Source organism: Lemur catta, chromosome 17 (assembly GCF_020740605.2).
Source record: "Lemur catta isolate mLemCat1 chromosome 17, mLemCat1.pri, whole genome shotgun sequence".
In the NCBI taxonomy this organism is placed as follows: domain Eukaryota; kingdom Metazoa; phylum Chordata; class Mammalia; order Primates; family Lemuridae; genus Lemur; species Lemur catta.
This window is the reverse complement of record NC_059144.1, coordinates 1,240,805-1,264,808: the sequence shown is the minus strand read 5'-3', so window position 1 is coordinate 1,264,808 and position 24,004 is coordinate 1,240,805. Positions and strand designations below refer to the sequence as shown.

The following is a 24,004-nucleotide window of genomic DNA, read 5'->3' as shown; positions in this document are numbered from 1 at the left end:
CTGGTGTTTTCTCCTCCTTGTTTTGTCTTCTTAAACCTGAGGGCCAGCAGGCACTGTGGTATTGGGGTGATGCCCAAGGTGAGGTTACAGAGTCCAGCTGGCCATGCGTGGAGATCCACTCCCTGGTGCCAGCCTTGTGACACGTTGGTTTTTCTAAGGTTGGCCAGGGGATTTCCCATAAGGAAATGGACTCTGTTCAAAATATGTGTGTTTGCACATTAATGTTTGTGATTTTCAGTATATCTCGATGAGCAGGTGTTGAGCTTCTCAAGGGAATGACATATAGATTTTTTTTTTTTTTTTGAGACAAAGTCTGGCTTTGTCACCCATGCTGGAGTGTAGTGGCATGATCAGAGCTCACTACAGCCTCGAACTCTTGGGCTCAAGCAATCCTCCTGCCTTGGCCTCCCAAAGTGGTAGGATTACAGGTGTGAGCCACCAGGCCCAGCCCTTGACATGCAGATTCTTACTGGCATAAGAGCAATTCTCAGTTTGCATATTCCTGACTGCATTTCCATACTGTTGTCTTCTGGCATGCCTGAAGCCCTCAAGCTAGAGACAGCAAATAGATTTTATCCAACCTATCAACTCTAGTTAATTACTAGTGGTTTTCTGGTGCTCTTCAGGATTTTGGGGCTTTAACCTGGCTCTTTGGAAGGGACAGAAATGCTGTGATCAATTAGCAATGTCTGTCATGGGCATGGATGGCAAGGGGCACCCAGATCACCTCATATTCCCTTCCTGGCTCCTGATCTGGTGAAGATGGCCTAGCACTACGGAGCCAGCACTTGGCAAGCATGAGCCCCAGACTCGCTGACTTCTCCATCGCTCATGTCCTGAGATGCTTTCAGACGTGAGAGGTGTTCAGCACAGCAGCTGAGAGCTTGGGTTCAAATCCTAGCTCCACCACCTTTGTAGCCTTGGGACTGTGGAGCAAAGACCTGAGTGACGACAGACTTTACACTGTGACAAACTAGGTATTTCCTCAGTTGTTACAATTAAACTACCAAAGGGCCAGTTTACTCACTTATGAGGGAACAAATGAAAGCTTTAGATCCCATAATAACAGAGCTTTGGGCCTCAGTTTCCTCATGAGCGAAACATGAATCATGACAGGAACGACCTTATCTGGTTGCTGTGAGGGCTGAATGGGCAGCACATGGACGGTGCTCGGCGAACGAAGGCCGTGGTCTTCGCCACCGTCGGCCTCTGTCCACGGCTTCCTGACCTCCTCCTCCTGGCGTGGCCGCCTGCCCGACCCCTCCGGGCTGTGCTGCTGGGACCTGCTGCTGCTCTTCTGGCAGTGACCTGGAGCTAGTCCGGGGCTGCCTCTTCCCACTGCCTAGATTCCACAATAATAATAGTAATAATAATGATAATCAACATAATCAACCAATAATAATAATCATTCCCTTTTATGGAGTACTTCCTACATGCCAGGCACAGTGCTAAGCCCTTTAGATGTATCATCAAACCTTCCAAAAACTCTAGGAGGGTGATGTTATACGCACTTCATAGATGAGTAAGTGCAGAGAGCTTAAGGGACTGTCCCTCGGCCACACCATAAGAAGCAGAATCAGGATCGATTTGAACTCAAATGTCTCATAGACATTTTAGAATTTTTCTCTTGGCCAATATTTTCCCATTTTCCTTTGGTTAGGACCCCTCCTCATTTCTCCTTGCCCTTTCTTAGCTCTGATGATTAGATCATCATTATAAAGACATTCCAAGTAGAGCTTTATTTAAAAAATGTCCAGGCTAGGGATTTCCAAGTGGTTTCCACAGTGGGTCATGTCATCAGACAGCACTTTTCATGGTTTTATGGATGATAACATGAGGTATAGTCATTTTAAAATATGGGGGTTTTTTTGAAAGGGAAAAATGGGTTTGTTTTTATTTGATCACTTGCACACCAGTGACAGGCCAAGTTCTAGGCACTGAATGACAAGACTGGGGCCCACAGCCTGGAGGATTCTGGGCATCTGGAGGGGCACTTAGACAGGACACACCTCCATTCTCTTCCAGGTTTGCCAGCCTGCTAGTGGCTTTCAACCTTAATGGCAGCAATTTAATAAAAGAAATTGTCCTTCCACAGAACCTGATGGCCCCAGGTGTTGCTCTCACATTGGCTGCACAGCCAGAAATTTCAGGTCCTGCCCACCTGGCCTCTCACCCAGGCCAGCTCCCTCCTACCCACCTTGTCTTCTTTCTACTTTTAGGAATGGTCCTTTTCCTTGCCCCAGTCTTTTGGTTGAGACCAACATCTCTCTTCCACCTGACACACAGACAGCCAGAGGAAGCTTCTCCAGCCTTCTCCCCGGCACCCTGTTCCAGGAAACAACACCTTGCCTGTGCTTACGGGTTCACTGGGGGCTGTTTCCTGCTCGTGCAGCGACGTCTGTCGGGCTCATGCTGATTGCCCTTCTGTGAGAATGCTCTCCATCTCACTGCTTCAACAGTGCGCATCCAGAGAAAACTCCAGGCAAAGCCACGCGGGCACTGAAATGGTCAAGGCCAAAGGCAGATGCAGGCACACCATCTGTGACAGACACACAGTGTCCTCAAAGCTGAGTCATGCTTGTGTTCCTTGAGCTGTCCCGGGTGTCACCTCACTCAGGCTTGAATGAAATCCTATTTTTCCATCAGTCTTATGAAATAATTCAGAGGAATTCCAGTAAGTTTCCTTTTAAAAAATCATGTATGTATTTTATGATGATAATGATTATTATGGTTGTCATTATTGTTATTTTGCTTAGGCTGGTTAAAGTTGCTTTCAGTTGTGGGTAAAAGAACCTCTCCCAGTACAGCTAGTTGAGTTAACAAATGGGTGAGGAATAACTAGCTTCATTTGAAGAGGGTTCAGGTGATATTTATTATGCTGTATGTCCCCTAAGTCAGCAGTCCCCAACCTGTTTGGCAACAGGGACCGTTTTCATGGAAGACAATTTTTCCACAGACCGGTGGGTGTGGGGGAGGGATGGTTTCAGGAGGATTCAAGTGCATTATATTTATTGTGCACTTTATTTCTGTTATTACTACATTGTAATAACGAAATAATTACACAACTCACCACAGGTTGGGGACCCCTGGCCTAAGTGGTACACACGAACACTGAGCATGTTTCACATACCACACTTTTCCACTTAGACCCTATGGGACAAGGTTGTTCGAACTCTTTTCATCATTTGTTAAAAAACAAAACAAAACATAGGTAGGAACATGATCAAGCTTAAAAGATAAATAATAAACTAGAAAAAAGTATACTTTGAACATACCTGTTTTTCAAAGATATTCTTGATCTATCAAAACAAGCAAAAATGAAAATCCCAAAAGGAAAAAAGGATATACACACAGCCAATTAATACATGAAAAAAAATCTGTTAACAATGAAAAGCAAATTAAAATGTCAGACTCCTCCACCCCAACTATTAATTGGGAAATATTTATCAAAATGATACAGCCCCTCGTTGGTGAAAAAGTTGAAGGTGGCTTCTGCTGCCCACTGCTGGTGGGAATGTGAAGTACAGTCGACTGCAACAACACGGATTTCCACGCAAGGGTCCACTCATACTAAGGCCGCCTCTGCCACCAGAAACAGCAAGACCAACCCTCTCTCTTCCTCTTCCTCCAGCTCACTCAGTGTGAAGACAATGAGGATGAAGACCTTTATGATGATCCACTTCCATTTAATGAATAGTAAATATATTTTCTCTTCCTTATGATTTTATTAATATTTTTTTCTTTAGCTTATTGTAAGAATACAGTATATAACACATATAACATAAAAAGTGTGTATTAACTGATTGTTTATGTTATTGGTAAGGCTTCTGGTCAACAGTGGGCCATTAACAAATTTGGGGGGAGTCAAAAGTTATATGAGGATTTCAACTATGCAAGGGGTTGATGCTGCTAACCCTCAAGTTGATCAAGGGTCAACTGTAGCACAGTAAACCCTTTCTGGAGCTTGTCTGAAAATATTGGTCAAAAGCCTTTAAAATGTTCATATCTTTGACATAGCAATCCCAATGCTATAGCTTTTTATTAGGGAAATAATCAGAGCCATGTATAAAAAGGAACAAATTCATTGCATTTTAACACAATGAGTGGGAGAATTTTTATTTATTTTTTTTTTGAGACAGCATCTCACTGTGTTGGCCAGGCTACTAGAGTGCAGTGGCATCATCATAGGTCATTGCAACCTCAAGCTCCTGAGTTCAAGCAATCCTCCTGCTTCAGCCTCCCGAGTAGCTAGGACTACAGGTGTGCACCACCACGCCTGGCTAATTTTTCTATTTTTTGTAGAGACAGGGTTTTGCTCGTGCTCAGGCTGCTCTCAAACTCCTGGCTTCAAGTGATCCTCCTGCCTTGGCCTCCTAAAGTTCTGGGATTACAGGTGTGAGCCACCCTGCCTGGCCAAGAATCTTCTTTTTTTTTTCAATTAGCTTTCTTCTTGGAATGAAAGGCAGTATTCAAAGTGATATATATTGGCATTTACCGAGTACTTTCCACATCCAGACGTTTTTCTAATAGTTTTACACACATTAACTCATTTGTGGAAGCACTTACAGAACAGCTGGAGACCAAGAAGGTGGCTACATGGCACAATGACAGGCCTACACTGGTCTGGTCTCGGGATTGCAAGTAACAGGAAACAACTCATATTAAAAAAAAAAGGAAAATTAAAAGATCTGTGAAGTCTTAGCAATGGATAATAACAATAGCTAAGATTTATTGAGAGCTTTCTATAGGCCAGGCACTGTTCTAAGCACTTTGCACGTATTAATACTTTTAATCTTTACCCAATATTGTGAGGTAAGTACTATTCTTAACCTAATTTTGCAAGTGAGGAAACTAAGGCAAAGAGAGGGTAAGAAGCTTGCCCAAAGTTGAAACAGCCAGTGATGACAGCCAGCCAGGCAGCTGGCTCCAGAGGTCAGGTTCTTAACCAGGTTAGTTGGGGTCTGGCTGCATCCAGGAGTTGGTGCAATGCTACCAAGACCTCTTAGCTTGCCTCTCGGAGCTTTCTTCCTAGGTGGGCTCCCCTATGTGTTTTCACAATGGCAGCCCCAAACCCACATTGACCTCACAGCTCACCACTGCAAAGCAACAGAGAAGATCTTCCCAGTGGCCCCAGCTTAAGCCCCAAGAACTGAGAGGTCTGTTTTAGGTAAATGTGCCCTCCCCCAGGACAGGGTTAGCATCCTGAGAACTGAGGAGGATCTCTCCGGAAAGGAGGAAAAGTGGTTTCTCAGAGGAAGGAATGCTAGGCAGACACATGTATGTCTGAATGAAGACCAATTAGCTGTGATTAAGGACTGAAGAGTGGGTAAGGGAGTTCCTGCTATGTGCGTGGTGTTTGCAAGGCACTGGGGAGCCACTAAGACATGGTTGTTTTCCCCCAGTCAACTGAGGAAAGCACAAAAGAAAGGCAAAAGAAAGATCACAATCTAAAGCTTGATAATTCTTGGAAGAGAGACATGAACAAATAGTGCTGGAGCCCAAGGACAAAGGAATACTGATCAAGAGTTGAGCAGGTGCCAGATCTTGAAGGCCTGGAAACTAAGGAGTAGTGAATAGTTAATTACCACTGTCTCAATGCATACTGTATGTGCCAGGCACTAAGCTAAGCATCTGTATAGATCTATCTTCACTCTGGTATCTGCTGTTTCAGATGAGGATACTGACACTTAGAACAATGTAATAACTTTCCCAAGGACCCACAGTGATGGAGCCAGGATTCACTAGTCTATATAAACACCTTGCTGCTAAGGGGAGGGCAACAAAGGTCACAGTCAAATTCACTTTTTCCCTATAAATAATCCACATTGAAAACGAAAATTTCTTCACTTGTAGCAATCTGATATCATATCTATAGTTAAGACACCACAGTACACACTGAAGAACTTATTTAATGGACCCCAGCAATGAAGATGTGGTCATTAAAAATTGGAATTTTTCCAACCTGCTTTTAAGTATCATCAGCCTGGTGTACAAGTAGTGCCATTTAAAATATCAGAGAAAAAAAATGCTGCAAGGATTTCAGATCCAAATAAATACAAAGGCCCTGAAACCACCAAAGGGGAAACCTGATCCAACCTGAACATACTACACATGGAAACCCCGGAATTGCTGCAATGCTCTTGGGAATATTCAGTTACAAGGAGACCCTGCACTGACCCATTTTTGAGGACACAATCAATAGAAGACTGTATTTGCTGAGACAAACTCACTTCCTGTTCATACGGCTTCTAACCCGGTATGAGAGAGAAGGAGGGAGGGCAAAGCCCCCAGTTGGCTTTGAAGAAATGAATCCTAGTTCTTTGGGAGAAAGAAAAGAAAAAAAAAAACATGAAAAAGGAAGCATTGTTTATAGAAAAGCTATATGATCCATCCAGCTGTTAAATTCTTTGCTCCAAAGGGGGTAGAAAGGCTGAAGAAATGGCAGAAGTAAATCAGTAGAAACTTGACACTGTTCTTGAATACTTTTTTACATTCCTTTTACAAATACCCATGACATATAGAAGATTTTAAAGAGTGTCTACTAATTCAAATTTTACTTCCTGTGTGGCTTTCTGGACCACGCTGCCCTCTATTCAACCCACCAGAAACCATTCTCCCTGTTTCCCCGGACACCCCAGCAGAATAAACTGTCCTTTATCAGGTACTCCCGTAGCCCCACGTACGGTGTTTCTATTACGGTACCGTGTTGAAGCCGCCCGCTCCACTAGGTTCTTACCTAGCTCTGTCCTCATCATTTTACTGCATGTAGCAGCTCAGAAAGTTTCTTGGCTGAATTCATGAAACGCTTCCACACACCTAAAAAAACTGTGCTGTCTTGTATTGCGGTCTGTGGTCATCTTGGGACTAGAAGCGCCTCAAGTGCCGCACCGCTATCTAGCATGGTGCTCACCAGTTCCTAGTAAATAGCAGGTGCTCAATAAACGTTTGAGTGGGTAAGCACAACACTTCTCAGCACGTGACTAGGTAGGGAAGAGGTGGGAAAGTAACAAACAGGATTACTGATGGAAGAAAAGCTGTGAACTAGCGACACATGGTTTACGGGGGTGAGCGGGGGGCAATGGCAGTTTGCGAGGAAAGTAATTTAGTGCCCATGGTCCGGGCGGGGGCAGTTTTTCTCAAGTGGCGAGAAGGCGGCTCACATGAGCCACAGGCGGATGCTCCTCACTGAACCCCACAACGAATCTCGAGACAGGTATAATGCCTGCTGTGCAGAAGCGGAAACGCCCGGCCGGTGTGTTTCCACGCCCAAGGGCCCCCAAACAGTCGGGGACCGGCCCGGTGTCCCGTCCAGAGGTCCTTCCCTCCGCCTGGGGCCGCCAACCCTTCTGCGTCTGGCTGGACGACTCCTGAAAAGCGGGAGTAGCAAGGAAGCTGGAGGCTGCGAGCCGACGGCTGCACGCAGAGGATTTCTCAGGCTTCGGCACCGGCAGCCTGGGAAGGCTCTGGAAGCCGAGCAGTGCAGGGCCGCGCACCCCCGCCCCGCACGCGCCCAGGGCCTGCCGGGCTTCCGTAGCTCGGAGTGAGCTCGGGAAACTTTCGACCGGGAAAGCTCAGTATTTAAAATTCAAACCACGCTCGCGCATTCGAGTGCGGACTCTCCGGCGCCGACTCCAGCCCAGCTCCCGGCCTGCAAAACCCGCGAGCGCAACTGTAGTCCCACCCCCGGCGCCAGGAGGCCCCGCCCCCGGAGCCGACGCCGGAAGCGCTGTGGGTCGGACGTCACTTCCGTCGCGCTTCGGGGCGGTGTCGAGATGGACGCTTCGCGGGCCCGGGAGCAGCTCCGCAGGCGGTTCCTGCTCCCGCCGGACGCCGAGTGCTCCCTGGATGGCGAGGGCGACTCCGGGCCGGGTGAGGGGTCTCCCGGGTGCGCTCCGAGCCGCGCCGTGGGCCCCGGAGGCGAGGCGCCCGGAAACGGCTGCCCTCCCGGGCCTCCCGCAGCCCCAGCCCGGTCAGGAGCAACCGAGTTTTCGTTGTTCACGTCTTACCGAGTGGTTCTGCAAGTCGGATATTTAATGTCATGAAAGATCCTTAGAGATCTTGTAGTTCTGCGCTTCTTCATCTCAGCTGCGCTTCGGGATTCCTTGGAGAGCTGGTTTAACACTAATTTGGAAATAACCATTAAAATTAAACATACCGACTGGGTCCAAGGTTTAAGAATTTGGCCAGGCGCGGTGGCTCACGCCTGTAATTCTAGCACTTTGGGAGGCCGAGGCGGGAGGATCGCTTGAGGCTGGGAGTTGGAGACCAGCCTGAGCAACAGCCAGACCTCCTCTCTACCAAAAAAAAAAAAGAAAAGAAAAATTAGCTGGGCGTGTTGGTGCACACCTGTAGTCTCAGATACTCCCAAGGCTGAGGCTGGAGGATCACTTCAACCCAGGAGTTCTAGGTTGCTATGATGAGGCCACTATATTCTAGCCTGGGTGACAAGAGCGAGACCCTGTCTCAAAAAAAAAAAAAATATGGAAAAACCCGTAATTTTACCACAGTACACAAAGATGTGTGCATAGTGTTTCACCTCAGGATTGTCCGTAATAGCGAATGACTGGAAATATCTAATTGCCTGTCAGCAGAAAACTGGTTAAATAAACTTGGCTGTATCTATATACGACATCCTGGACAGACTTTTAGGTACCAGTAGGGACGATTGCCAAAGGGAGGCTCAGGACAATGTATGGTATGCCAGCATTTGAATACAAAGCATAACTTGTGTGGTATGTGTTCACCTGTGGATGCTTACAATATGGAAGAATTCCGTAGAAATTGAAAGTGGTGGTTGCTTCTGGACATTGAAACTGGGATTAAGGATGGAAGGGATTTATTTTAGATCTTCTGATTCTGTATGTTGTAAACAAAATAAACACAAATAAATCAACAGAATGAACACAAATCATCAGGGCATGCTGATTTACAAATTTTGAGGATATCTGCCAGAATCTACATTATGAACAAGTTTAACTCCCAGGGTTTCTGGTGGTCATCTAAAGGCCCAGAACCCCGGATGTAGACCCGTGGTTCTTGCATGAACTTAGCATGTCAGAATCACCTGGAGAACTTGTTAGAAACTACCCATCTCACCCATCCCCTGTCCACCTACTCTCTCAGATTGGGTCCCAGATGGAAGAAATGACTTGTCTATCACCTGTCTAGACAGTGCTGTGCTGGGAGCAGAGCTCTAGAGTGCCCTTTTCCACTTTTGAGCTGCCTCAAAAGGTTGTGTTTGTTTAAAATAACTAACCTATTTAGTTATAAAAAATGTTCGTGAAAGAGCACAAGTCCATTTCATGCTCTAACATTTGCCTTTGGCATTTTTATTAATTAACAGGGCTAATTACTTTCCTAGAAAAATGTGAAACATTTTACATTTTACATGTGAAACAATATTAAAATTCCTACACTTACAGATGGCATAATTATTTCTGAAAGACTAAGAAAATGTAAATTTGATTTCACAATTCATTTAGAGGCAATAAGTTGACTATATTGAACATTTTATAGTGGGCATCTACTATTTCTGTAAACATAAACCTATCTTGGTGGTTTTACAGAAAGATTTGGTGCTATAAGGGAGAGACTCACTCTAGGAAATGATTTTATGTGGCTTAAAACAAGTGTAATTTTTCCTCACAAAATTATGATAACTTAATAAGTTGAAATCTCACTTCTTTGCAGAAACCTCTACAGCTGTTGAGAAAAAGCAGAAAGCTCTTCCAAGACTTAATATCCACTCTGGATTCTGGATTTTGGCATCTATTGCTGTGACCTATTATGTTGATTTCTTTAAAATCCTTAAAGAAAACTTTCACACGAGTAGGTAAGAAAACTTTATTGCTTTATAAGTTAAACTCTTATTTTTCATTTTATGTTCTGTCAGTTGAATTCTTCAAACCCTTAGTAAGCACCTACTCTCTGCCAGCACCTCCCATGTTGGAGGTGCTGGTGATTCACAGATGAATGAAAGACATTGGTCAAAGGGTACAAATTTTCAGTTACAAGATGAATAGGGATGGGCATGGTGTCTCACGCCTGTAATCCCAGCCCTTTGGGAAGCAAAGGTGGGAGGATCACTTGATGCCAGGAGTTCGAGACCAGCCTGAGCAACATTAGTGAGACCCTGTGTCCACTAAATTTTTTTAAAAATTAACTGGGCATGGTGGTACACACCTGCAATTCCAGCTATTTGGGAGGCTGAAGCAGGAGGATTGCTTAAGCCCAGAAGTTTGAGGCTGCTGTGACCTGTGATCATGCCACTGCACTCCAGCCTGGGTGACAGAGTGAGGCCCTGTCTCTTTAAAAAAAAAAAAAAGATGAATAAGTCTTGGTGAATCTAATATACAGCATGGTGACTATAGCTAATAATGCTGTATTGTACACTTGAAATTTGCTAAGAGAGTATATCTTAAGTGTCTTTGATACACATACACACACAAACTCACATACACAAAACCAGTGGCATCTATGTGAGCTGATGGATGTGTTAATTGATTGTGATAGTCATTTCATAATGTATACTTATATGAAGTCATTGCATTGTACACCTTGAATGTATACAATTTTAACTTGTCAATTATACCTCAGCCAAGTCAGAAAAAACAAGACAAGAGTGTGTGTGCTTTGGGAATACACAGCAGAGTGGATGAGAACTGAAAATTTCACCGTGCTTTTTCAGCAGAGATGTGTTGTAGGATGAGGAAGGTAGTGAATTTAAGAAGGCCTTGATCTATTTGGAACACAGTGGAGGGAGAAAGACTGACCGAGGTCTTTCTGAAGACGAAGTGCAGAGGCACTGGGGAGGGAGTGGGAATGGTGGCTGGTGGCCCATGAGAATCGGGCTTCAGGGTTTGTTTCACAGAGTAGTTACAGTACACACGGTGACTACAGGGTGTGACTGAATTAGATGAGGTAAAAGCCACCGGAGGAAGAGTCAGAACTTTGTGGCCAGGCCAATGTAAAATAGTTACTCATTCACAGGGACTGAGATGTCTTCAGTATGATCTCTGGAGTTGACCTGGAAAAGGTTGTAAATCATATCCCTGTGTCCTCACTGCACATTGGACAGTCATGTGGAGACCCCCAGAAAACTGACAAAAGGAGGGATGTTGGTGAGCGTCAGAGCTGGCATGGACAGGACTGGTTTGCTTGGGGTCAAGAGTAGTAATTTGAAAGTGCCAGAGGGGGCAGCAAGGGGCAGATGGGACTGTGGTCCTGTGGTGTCATGGCAAGACACAGTTTCTCCTCAAGGCCTTTGGGAGGGGCAGTGACTTCTGGAGGGGGGATACTGAGGAGCTGGAGCGAGCGAGCAGTCAGGGCAAAGTAGGCAGAAGGTGTTTATTTAAACGGTCGAGGGTAGAAAGCTTGCCCTCTCCTTTCTGATTTCTGTGAGTAGGAACTGTCCCTAAACACTCCTGTCTTCTGCCCTTTTGTCTCACTCACTCCTTCCCCGGGAGGTGGTGTGATTTATCTGAGTGTGAGATGAAGCACTGGACGTATGTAGCTCAGCACCTTCTCCCTTTGGGAGTGAGCTGCCCATAGCAAGCACAGATTCTGGTCTGCTTTGCTGTGCTGTCATTTTATGGGGGCAGCTCCAACAGGAGAAGGTCTGTAGGTGTCACTGTGACCTGGAACCCAGTGGCTAAGTCAGTCTGTTTCTGGGTTTCAGTGTTAGGATGCACTCTGTCACCACTCCCACAGCTGTGTCAGCAATAGAGCTGACACTTGCTCTTCATCAGTGTGACTCCTTCGTTTCTCTCAGGCGGGCTGGGAAGAGAGGGGGTGATGGGTCCTTCAAACAGCTCCACCAGCAGCTTTTCCCTCATTCATCAAGTATTTTGTGAGAGCCTGAGATGTGTTTGGCTCTGGGTGCCAGTGATAAGTAGGTACATGTCCAGCCTTCCGACAGCTCCTTCTAGACCGCAGCAGACCGGCTAGCAGGCCTTGCTGAGCGCGCTCTGTAAGCAAAGGCGCAGGCTGTTACGAGGGAACCTAGGAGGGGTGCCTAGTCCAGTTCAGCCTCAGGAGTGGAGACCTTTTTGAGGTTTAGGAAGACGCAGGAGAACTTCTCTATTTGTGTCCTATACTAGGTATTCTCAGTAGTTTAAAGAAATGGCAGGGTACGAAACGATCACCTGTATAAGATGTTTGGGGCGGCTGCGGTAGGAAGTGCAGTGCCCAGGACCACACAGCTGTCATGTGGCAGAGACGAAGTGCAGGGATACTAGGGAAGGAGTGGGAATATTGGCTGGTGGCCCATGAGAATGGGGCCCCAGGGAGAAGGGGTACAGAGGGAAATGCAGTTACAGTCACAGGTGCTGGGACCAGGGCTGTGGGGGATGGGAAGGGAAGGAAGTAGAATCATAGGCCTAGCCTCGAAAAAGTGCTGTCTTAGAGGAAAAAAACATAATTGCATACTCAAAGGCCAATTTGTATTCTTGGTGAGGGACTCATGAAGTGGGGGGTAGTTTGAGCAGCTGTGGAACGAGAGGGGTGCACAGAAGGAAATGCAGGCTTTCTGCTTTTTGAAAACAGTTCATTTTTCTGGTACCTGAGTAATTTCTTTTTTCCCTGCTTTAGCCTCAGTTCAGAAGCTTGAGGCATTAGGATTCTTTCAGTCTATGCAAGGCTGGAGGAGGACACCTCACACGCACCGAGTCAGGTCGCCATTGGAATTGGAGAGGAACAAAAAGACATTGTCCTTTGGGGGAGGGTAGGAGAGATTCTGAAAATGGGAGGATTTCATTTAGATATCTTTCATGAGAGAGAATTTGAATTAACTGTCTTCCAAATTGATTTTCAGTATTCCAAGAAATTCTACTTAACTTGGGAAAGTTAATGGTACCTGATGAGAATGTTCTTTATTACTCTCACACTCAGAAACAACCAGAAAGCTGCTATCTTTCCTGTATTTTTAAAGAAAATGCATAGCTGTAGCCAGGGTTCCTTCTTTGTTTTTTTTGGACAGAGTCTCACTTTGTTGCCTGGGCTGGAGTCCAGTGGTATCAGGCTAGCTCACAGCAACCTCAAACTCCTGGGCTCGAGCGATCCTTCTGCCTCAGTCTCCCAAGTAGCTGGGACTATAGGCGCGAGTCACCACGCCCAGCTAATTTTTCTATTTTTAGTAGAGACGGGGTCTTGCTGTTGCTCAGGCTGGTCTCGAACCCTTGAGCTCAAGCCATCCTCCCACCTCGGCCTTGTAGAGTGCTAGGATTACAGGCGTGAGCCCGTGCGCCCGGCCCAGGGTTCTTTCTTGGTTAGCTGGTTTATGAAAGTATTATTCAAAGTCTTACTCTTTAATCCTTTGATGAGCCGTGTGTCATCTTTTCTCACCCCCATCTCCCATAGATAGAGGCTTTCTGCAAGCTGTTATTGTAATTGCATTTCCTTCTGTACCCCTTCTTCAGTTGATATTCTTCTTGGAAGTTGATGTTTAAGCTGTTAATGAAATGTTTAAGATATCTGCTGATTTGTTAAGGGTTATATAAGTAACCCCTATGTTATTTTCATCTCCACAGTTGGTTTCTCTTTGGAGGTGCCTTGTTGCTTGTCAGTTTACTGATTGCATTTTACTGCATAGTGTATCTGGAATGGTATCGTGGGATTGGGGAATATGATGTCAAGTATCCAATGTTGATACCCATTACAACTGCTACGTTTATTGCAGCAGGAATTTGGTAAGTTAACTTTGAAATGACTAATAGGAATGAAAAACACATTTTTTTTTTTTGATCAGGTAATGATGTACATGGTCCAAAATCTGAAAAAGAAAAAAGGTGTAACAGGAAAGAGTCTCATAGTCATTCCTATTCTCTGGTTCACTTTTTATTATCATCTCTTTATTTATGTACCTAGTTATTTAAAACACAAATGTTGACATTGTATACATATTGTGCATTTTGCTTTTTAAATCTTTTCAGTGTGATGTACCATACATACAGAAAGGTAGAAGAAAACTAAAATGTACAGCTGAATGAATTCTCACAAAATGAGCATTGATATACACTGCACCCAGGTCAAGAAAGACAACCAGACCAGTACCCTGGTCACCCCTTCATCACTACACCTTCTTTCCTGCCACAGGGAGATACTGTCCTGACCTTTATAGTAATTACTTGCTTTTGCATCCCTTAAATACACTATTTTTTTAACTTTATAGAAATGGATTCATATAGTGTGTATTCTTTTGCATTTGGTTGCTATGTGCAACATGATGTATGATTCATCCATATTGTTGCCCATAACAGTTATTTGTTTTCATTGTTATTTAGCATTCCATTGTGTAACTGAATCCCAGTTTATCTGTTCTGTTGATTGTGTTTGGGTTGTTTCCAATTTGGAGTTATTATTAATACAAAGTTTGCTATTAAGAACATTCTTGTACATGTCTGTTATAGTACATGTGTACTCGTTTCTGTTAGATATATGTATATATATGTGTGTGTGTATACATGTATATGTATACACACACACACACACACACACACACACACACACGAGTTGAAATTGTTGGGTTATAGGGTGTATATATCTCCAACTAAAGTAAATAGTGCCAAACCAATTTCCAAAGTGGTTGTTCATCTTTTTTTTTCCTTTTCTTTTTCAATGGAACCTATATTTAGAATTCTTCCAAAACGGTGCGTAGAGATGTTTCTCATTATTTTAAACAGTTACATAAATTTCACAACATGGACATAGCAACAAGTTCCCTGTTGTTGGAATTAGTTATTTTTATACTCGAACAATGCCACAATGAATATCTTTCTGCATAATTTAATAGGTACACAATGAAAAAAAGTTTTTTCTATTATTAAAAGTAATATTGCTCACTAAAGAAAAATCCGTAAATTACAGAAAAATACAAAGGAAATGTTCGATGATCCTGTCAATCAGAAAAAACTACTCTTCACATACTGTGTTTAGCTTTTCAGTTTTTTGTTTATTTAAGTTAATTGAATGTTGACTTTGGAAACATAACACACCTGTATACACATTCAGTTTAAATGTATGCTTTCTGTGACTTATTTTCTATAGTTGAAGTTCAAGGATATTTGGCATTGTGATGTGGTTTTTGTTAATCCTTCAGTGAAGTGAGTATACAGATGTGTTATTTTACTTTTTCCCATAAGGCTAAGATCACCCCAGAAATGTTAATTTTTTAGACCAGTAGGATTATGGTTATTTAAAATTCATACTTGTCAAAATATTATATATTAAAACCAATAACTATCTGAAAAACTTAATTAATTGACTGTAGTCTGGGTGCTTAGGGGCCGGGTGAGAAAGACAGACAGTGTCTCCCTCCTTGTCCCTTACACTAGAACTTGGAGGAAACTAAGAGCAGCTGACAGATAAGGAAACTGAGGCTGACAGAAGTAAAAGTTAACATACTAAATTATCCCTCTTCTGTGCTTACAACTTCAGTCATTAAAAATCATTTGCACTTAGAAAGTGTTTTATTTTTTACTTTAGTGACAGGAATAATTTATTTCTCAATGAAACATTTAATAGCTTATAAACAATTACTTTTTTCATTCTGTTTTTAAGAAAAATACTTTTGTCTTTTTTACCATGATAGTTTAGTATGTGAGATCATAAAAGCAGGTATAGCCATTTAAATTCATATTTTATTACAGACAGTAACTTTAAGAGACTTAAGCTTCTATTAAGCTGTGTCACCTTCCACTAGAAAACCTTTAGTGATTCCAGTTCCAAGTACTTTTTAAAGAAATTGTGACAGTTCCACAAGTATATCCAGACTGTTTCTTTCCAACTGGCTAAATCACACATGTGAGAAATACACTGTATATGGAAAGTTGCTGCTTGGATGAATTTCCCCAAATTGAGTTCTTTAAATCTAGATTCTAGAATATTTGTGTATATTACAGTTATAGTTGTCAACTGTTTGTTTTTTGTTCTTTTCAGCTTCAACATTGCTTTATGGCATGTGTGGTCATTTTTCACTCCATTGCTGTTGTTTACTCAATTTATGGGGGTTGTAATGTTTATCTCACTCCTTGGATGATCTGAAGGTAAGAGATCAGGAATGGTATTTCTCATAATGAACTTCTTGGAAAATATCTTTCATGATGATTTTCAGTGGACACAGCTGTTACAGGTGACTTGTAAATTATTTTAGTCATGTTTATACCAGAGCTCATCCATTACACTCTGACATAAAAGGGACTGAGACCTCTGTCTTTTGTAAAATTTACTGACTACTTGGTAGAAATGGCAACCTGCCTTTCAAAGACCTCATAAAGACAGGGTTTGTACCTTCCAGCATGGTTAAAATCACACATTAGACCATTTTGTATTGAAGTCAACGTCCATCAGTATATATCTAGTGACTCTTGGCTAGATTTTTCTTAAGGAATGGGAACACAGGAAGGATGGGCAATTTTACCTAATTGGGGAAAAAAAAATCTGCCATCTTCTAACTGTCCTGGCTACCTCATAATAATTTGATGGATGACACATCAATTTTTTTTGGTATTATTTATAGAATTTCTGCCTCCCCACAGACCACCCCCGCCTTGGGCCTGCTGCCGTTATGCAAGTGTGTATTGAGAATACTCACTCTGTGTACTTAGGGGCAAGATGAAAAAGACAAAGGTGGTCCCTCCCTTCATGTCACTTACATCAGAACTTGGAGGAAATTGACTTTATACAGCAGTTTACAGATATGGAAACTGAGGCCCGGAGAAGTTAAAGTTAATACAGTAAACTCTCAGGAAATTAATGAAAACTGACACTTCAGCTGACAAACAGCATGTGTTCCCTGTGGGGTTTTAAAGGACAGTCACTGTAACCATGTAAAGAAGAAATGGACAGAATCTCATTGTTGCCAGTCTGAGAAGAGTTGCTAGCAGCTCTGTGCCCATGCTGATGCTGCAGTGCCCGTCCTGCACCGCGCTGTCCGGGGCCACTGGGCTCTCAGTGGATGCTCTGTCCCTGTGAGCGTGTGTCGCCCCCAGCAGCTCGGGGCTCCTGAGTAATTACACATCTCTGAGCATTTTCGCATCTGACCCTCTCACCCACTGCTCCCCTTCTGATGTTGTTAAATCTCTTTTGCCTGTTCAGTTTTGCATTTTTACAGATGTTTGAGAGCTTTTGACTTATTGCTGACATGAATTTATAATTGGCAGTAGACAGCCAGATGGTGGTGTAGGTCACAGATAGATTGAATTGTGCTTTTTAATGTTAAATTCAGTAGCTTAAGATAGAATGTTTTACTTGAGACATAAGTGCTGTTTTTCTTTCAGATTTAAGGACACATAATTTATTTTTATTTTTATTTTTATTTTTTTAGAGATGGTGCGCTTGCTGTGTTGCCCAGGCTGGCCTTGAACTCCTTCCTCAGTCTCCCAAATAGCTGGGACCACAGGCACGTGCAAGTGTGCCTAGCTGGATGTATAAATTTAAAGTGAATGATTAAACATCTGCCTAGCCGAAAGCATCACAGATAGATAATGGAAAAGCTGCAATGCGTTTTTACACCTAGGAAGTGGGGGGTTTCCTGGGAAAAAATGTGACTTTGTAGATCTGTTGTTGACATCAGAATAAATTATAATTCATTTGGATATTCTTAAACTCAAATGATTATTGAATTTTTCAGAAGTCTGTGTTACATAGAAATAACTATTTTGCAACATTAATCTGTTTGAATCTTTGGGGAAGGTAGTGGTTTCCTTATAGGTACATAATGCACTCCCAATATGCTAAATAAATTCTTCGCTCTTCCATATAAGCGGTAGCAGTTCATTGTTTAGGATGACTGAATATGTGTAAAGGAATTATGTTATCACATGCCTTTAACCCAGCTTCAGTAATTACTATATATCTCATTTTTATAGCAGTCTTGTTGGGTGAGAGGACCAAATGAAAGTATTTTATGTTTTCCCATCACTTTATATTTTATCATCAGGTAAATTATTGAGTTTTTAGCATTTTCTAACATCAACTTTTAATCATTTTTATGTGTGCATAATTTTTTCTGTACCATTTAAATAAAATATTTTTATAACTTTCTTGTGGGTTTTGTTCATACAAACTTTGGAATAGCTTCTGTCTGTAGCTGTTAGCACTTTGAGTTAACTACAGAAATAATAAGGGCTACTCTGCTCTTCCAAGACCTCATAACGACAGTATTTCCACGTTCAAATGCAAATATGTTCACATTAAATCCAAATATCATAGAACTTGCCTTATGTTGATTCTTTTTTCTGTAAAGTGACTTCTAGAAATGACCTGATTTAGTCACCACTTGTGTCTAGTTCAGATCACGCCCTGAAACTTACTGGCCACAATTTCAGAGTGTAATGCAAATATTTCAAAATATGAAAAAAAGGCAAAATCCAAAACATTTTTGGTCCCGATCACTTTGGAGAAGGGATACTTAATCTTTTTTCAACTGTGAGATGGGAATAATATCTGTCTTGTAGGTTATGGATAATAGTAATGTTTATGAAAACACCTATTACAGTGCCTGGCACATAGTAGGTCCTCATTCACTAAATGGTAACAGAGGGAGAGAAAGAGAAAGCAGAATCTGGGATCAGGAATATCACATCAGGTGGTGATGCTTATGCAGGGAAAAGTCAGGCATGATTAGTAAGCAGAATGCAGCCCAGTTTGTGTGCACTTGGATGTGAAGGTGTGTACGTTTTCTTTAAAGTAGGGAGCAAGATCCAGCAGAGGCCAGCGTCAGGTAGCCCGTCGGTGACGTGAGGTCCAGTGCAACCTTAAGGCTGCACACCCTGCGAGGTGGAGCACTTGGTTCAGACCCATGGGCGGGAACTTGGGTTGGGGCCGAAGGAGGGTCCCCCAGTGCCAGCTCTCACACATTTTATTTGTTTTTTTGTTTTGTTTTGTTTTTTTTGAGACGGAGCCTCACCCTGTTGCCCTGGGTAGAGTGCAGTGTTGTCTTCATAGCTCACAGCAACCTCAAACTCCTGGGCTCAAGCGATCCTCTGACTCAGCCCCCAAGTAGCTGGGACTACAGGTGTGTGCCACGACACCCTGCTAATTTTTCTGTTTTTGGAAGAGGCAGGGGCTTGCTCTTGCTCTGGGTCTTGAGCTCCTGACCTCAAGCGATCCTCCCACTTTGGCCTCACAGAGTGCTAGGATTACAGGCATTAGCCACCACACTGGGCCTCTAATTTTTTTCTTGAAGAGTATTTTTACAACTTGGATAGAAATCTAAGGCTGGGATTTTCTGTTTAATACAATTTGTTAAGACCCAGTTAGCTGAGAGCCAATAACTTTGGCCAAGCAAGATGATGTGAAGATTATCCTGTTACTTAGGAAGAGACATTTTAATAAATTTGTTTAAGCAGGATCATGGCTAGTCTCTGTTCCTGTTAAACAACTGCTAATGCAAGGTGCTTATGTGTCTTTTCCTTTATTATAACTATTAAACAAAAACAGTGTCAAGCAGTCTTGTTATTGCTTCCAAACAAGCTGGTAGGAGGAGCACCTAAGCATGTAAAGTAATGAATAACTAAATTGACAGTCGTAGATCTTTATCATGAAAGTCAGGGAAATGATAGAAACAAGTGCGTGTTCTGACTTTGACACTCAGTGTCAAGACCAGGTTTTCAGCCTGCGTAGGTAGCGTACCACTTGCCGAGGCCCAGTGCTCAGAGCTTCTGATTCAGTGGGTGGGCGAGGCTATCCACATTGCTGGAAGAACTCCTCAAGCGATTCTCACGCAGCCTGGCTCCAGATCTGTCCTACTGCCATAGCCAGTTTGGGTAGAGACCTCTGCGCAGAAGCTAGGATGTTATTAATAGGATTTGCAGGGAACACAGAGATAACTGAATCTAACTTAGTTCACTAGGGTGAAAACCAGATTGGGACTCCCCCCAAATCTGGGGAGACCTAGCTTGGGAGGCAATGGACTTTCTAGGGGACTTCAAACAGGATTTAAAGTTCCTGGCTGTATTTGGTTTTATGCAACAAAAAATGGTCTCTGGCTACAAGGAATCGAAGGAAACACTGAAGAACCACGTCTTGCAAAGGATAGGGGCTAGGAGTGTAGGTAATAGGAGTAATGGGACATGACTTCTCCCCATCCTAAGGAAGGAGAGTCATGTCAAAGAATTTTTGGGCCATGTTTTAAAATTGCCACAGTTTCATCTCTGGCCATAAGTTGTCTATATCCTCCCACATACACAAGTCATCTCCCAGGAATCCCTACAAAGTCTCATCCCATTACAGCATCAGGCCCAGGCTGAGGTCCAGGATCTCATCATCTAACTCTATGCCAGGTGCAGATGAGGTTCCTCAGGCATAGGGTCCTTTTCGTCTGAGCACCTTTAAAGGCAAGTTGCCTGCCACTCTCCCTCCAGTCACCCCGTGGTGGGAGAGACAGAGGGTAGCTGCCATAGACATTCCCATTCAAAAAGTGTTAAGTCATGCACTCAGTGGTCCACAGCAATTCTGAAATTCAGATGGGCCCATGCCCCCCAGTATCGCTTCCTAAAAGTGTGTTACAGCTCTTGGCTCCACCCTCTGGGTTCTATATCACCCTCTGAGTCTTTTTTTTTTTTTTTGGTAAGAAAACTGAGTTTGGAATTGAGGAGCCTTTCAGCCTACTTCCTACTCATAAAAGGTTTGTGGTCTAGAGGGCTCTTTCCATTTTGTACTGTCTCTGTCCTTTTACATCTGAGCTAGTGGTGCTTCTACCAGAACAATTCACAAAGAGTGCAAGCTGGAAGACATGCTGGGCACTTCCCCCTTTTGGAGCTGCAGAGTGGACACAGTTAAAGAGTAGGCAGAGCAGGGAAGGTCGAATTCTCAGTCTAGGAAAATCTACACCCAAATCAGGGAAGGATCGTGGCCTTGAGAATTGGAATGCGGTGTTTTGTTAAATGCACTTAAGAACCTTGTACTCCTAGATGTTTCAGAACCCTCTGGGCATGTAGAATGGGGCCACTTCCCCTTAAGGGAAGACAGACCCGCCTTCCTTGCTTGAAGACTATGCAGAGGTCTCAGAAGAGATAGGAACCCTACAAAGCAATGTTTACCCTCTTCAGCATTTGTCCCCATAATCCCTCCTGGCTACCCAACCAATACCCTGGGTCAAATATTAGTGTCGCCTTGCTGGGCATGTGCTGGCCTGCTAAGTAAAAAGAGGGATTATATGGCAAAAGTGCTCAGGACCTGGCTAATGAATCAGGAGAGTGCCTGGGAATGGATCCTGGAGGTGCTGGATACAGGCAAAATATCAAGTTTGTCAAAACTCTGCTGATAAAGAGTTTAACACCCTGACAAGGGCTTCAGGAGCTGGTTCAAGTCACTGCTGTCACGGCTCCTGGAGGCTTGAAGAAAGCAATGGCCCACACCAAACTAGAGATGCCAGGATTGCCAAGACACACTGGAGGAAGGGATTGGCAGGCTCGGGGAGTGGCCGTGCTTAATGGGTCTGTCTAGTGCGTGAGAATGGAAACCTCTCAGATCACCAGGCTCTTTAGAAGGGCCCCAAGACTCCATTTGTCAAGGAAATAAGAAACGTGCCAACGAGTAGGGCCAAGCGGTTCCGAGCTGATGGACAGTATGCGAATGCCGTTGCAGAATGGGGCTCTCTCTCAGGAACCGGAATGACCTGATACCACCGTAGCGGGGCTATCCCGGCTTTGCCCCTGCCAGACAGAGCTAACAGTACACTGGCACGGTCTTTCCTCGGGGCGGGTCAGCCTTTTTGTTACGTGCCACAGTCTAGATCTAGACTGTCTTGACATTATACACAACATCACACTGGCCCACCACACTGGTGAAACTGTGTAATTGCGTCTGATGAACAGGAAGTAGCATGTATTTTAGACGCCATACATGTAAATGTGTGTGTGCGTGTGTATGTGTATATGTATGTAAACACACAGTTGACCCTTGAACACCAGGGATATTCGGGCCTTCGACACCCCCACCCCATGCAGTTGAAAATCTTCACATGTAACTTTTGACTCCCCCAAAACTTCACTACTAACAGCCTACTAGTGACTAGAAGCCTTACCAATAACATACACAGTAAATTAACATATTTTATATGTTACATGTATTATATACTGTATTCTTACCATAAAGTAAGCTAAAGAAAAGAAAATGTTATTAAGAAAATCAAAAAGAAGAGAAAATACATTTACAGTGCTGCACTGTATTTATTGATAAGTTTACATCATCTGCATACAAGATGGATCGTCCGTCTGAAATGGCAGGGAACCGTGGCTGCAGAGCTCAGTCTATGGTACCTATCAGGCAGTTCAACTTGTTCTTGTAATGTCCTCACTTCGCTGCTTAGGAGCACTTCCAGCATCATAGTGGCACTTTGTATGGGTCCATGGTGTTATTCAAGGTTTATGGTATTGCACTAAACATGATGAAAAATACACAAAAATTAAGAGATCACTTTTTACTTTGATGTACACCTTACTGGAGAGATGAACTGCTCATGCAGAAATAATTAGCATCACACGACATTTTAAGTGGACACTTAAAACACTTAATCTCACTGCAATAGCAGCAGGAGGTGGCTATGAAATTATTAAATTTACCATAATACCATATGTCCTACAGTTAATTTTATGCAATTATGATTTAATACTGCACCTTTATGCTTATTTATATTTTTCTTGACTGCAAATAGTGCTATTTGCATTGTGTATGTGTAAGTTTTGCTACATTTTAACATTGTATTAGGTCATTAAATATGAAATGTCTGATTTCAAATCAATAGTTTTTTATATCTCAAACAAGAAGCAGTACAATTAATCAAATTATGTACCTAAACAGTCGACACAGTTTTGCCATCTTTATGCTAGCTTGTTTATGCCAGCAGCAAAGAATTCTGGAGAGCAAGTGGCAATGAAATCACAAAAGGTATTTTCCACAGCTTGTTGAGAATTGAATATTTTTCCTTGCAAGAAGTGGTCCAAAGCCTGGAAGAAGTGGTAGTCAGTTGGTGCAAGGTCTGGTGAATATGGTGGATGACAGAGAGTTTCCAAGTCCAGCTTCTGTAGTTTGAGCAGCGTTGTTTATGACATGTGGTCTTGCAAGAGTATTGGCCTGTCTCTATGGACCAATCTCGGCTGCTTCATCGCAAGCATCCTCATCATTTCATCCAATTGGTTGCAGTAGACAGCTGCCATAATCGATTAACCAGGTTTCATGAAGCTGTAGTGGATACCAGCACTGGACCACCAGACAGACACCATTAGCTTTTTTTAATGAATATTCGGTTTTGGACTGTGTTTCGGCACCTCGTTTTTATCCAACCATTGTGCTGAATGCTTGCGATTGTCAAAAAGAATCCATTTTTCATCACACATAATAACAATACGGTGTGGAAATAGTTCACCTTTATGTTGTGACAGCAAAGAAAGGCAAGCTTTGAGACGATTTCTTTTCTGACGCTCATTTAATTCATGCAGTACCCATCTATCCAGCTTCTTTACCTTGCCCATTTGTTTCAAATGGTCCAATATTGTTGGAATAGTAACGTCAAACCCTGCTGGAAATTCGCGTGCACGTTGAGATGGATTCGCTTCCACTACAGCTTTCAGTTCATCATTATCCACCTTAGTCTTAGGGTGTCCATGTGGCTCATTTTCAAGATTAAAATCACCAGAATGGAACTTCTCAAGCCATTGACGTACTATGCGTTCATTAGCCACATCCTTCCTAAACACTTGGTGGATATTTTGAGCTGTCTGTGCTGCATTGATTCCACGACAAAACTCATATTTGAAAATAACACAAATTTTTGACTTATCCATGGTTTCACAAAAATTGCTCTAAAAAAAATTTTGAAAGATAATCACAAGCCAAACCATGCATTTGAAAAACTGAGGATGTACCTTCACGATAAAAATTTTAAAAAGTGTCAAAGTGAAATGTCAGTGATGATATCAACTGAAATGTAAGACATTTCATTCTTAATAACCTAATAGATTCGTGTATAGTTTATGGTAATAGCTGGGCATGATGGTGCGTACCT

General features: G+C 43.0%; 1 protein-coding gene across 1 annotated transcript; it reads left to right on the top strand.

The window, feature by feature from the left end:
- Window positions 1-7,745: 7,745 nt before the first annotated feature.
- Window positions 7,746-17,601, top strand: TMEM128 (transmembrane protein 128). Its single transcript, XM_045528538.1, has 5 exons — window positions 7,746-7,869; window positions 9,691-9,832; window positions 13,527-13,685; window positions 15,934-16,040; window positions 17,321-17,601. Exons 1-4 carry the CDS (start codon window positions 7,773-7,775, stop codon window positions 16,031-16,033), a joined length of 498 nt encoding a protein of 165 aa, XP_045384494.1. The 5' UTR covers window positions 7,746-7,772; the 3' UTR covers window positions 16,034-16,040; window positions 17,321-17,601.
- Window positions 17,602-24,004: the final 6,403 nt, after the last annotated feature.

Excerpts from the sequence above, each read along its gene's own strand:
- TMEM128 (XM_045528538.1), top strand. The coding sequence starts at position 7,773 with ATGGACGCTTCGCGGGCCCGGGAGCAGCTCCGCAGGCGGTTCCTGCTC. Across the intron at positions 9,833-13,526 it reads GAAAACTTTCACACGAGTAG|TTGGTTTCTCTTTGGAGGTG; the intron begins GTAAGAAAACTT and ends TCATCTCCACAG. Across the intron at positions 13,686-15,933 it reads TTTATTGCAGCAGGAATTTG|CTTCAACATTGCTTTATGGC; the intron begins GTAAGTTAACTT and ends TGTTCTTTTCAG.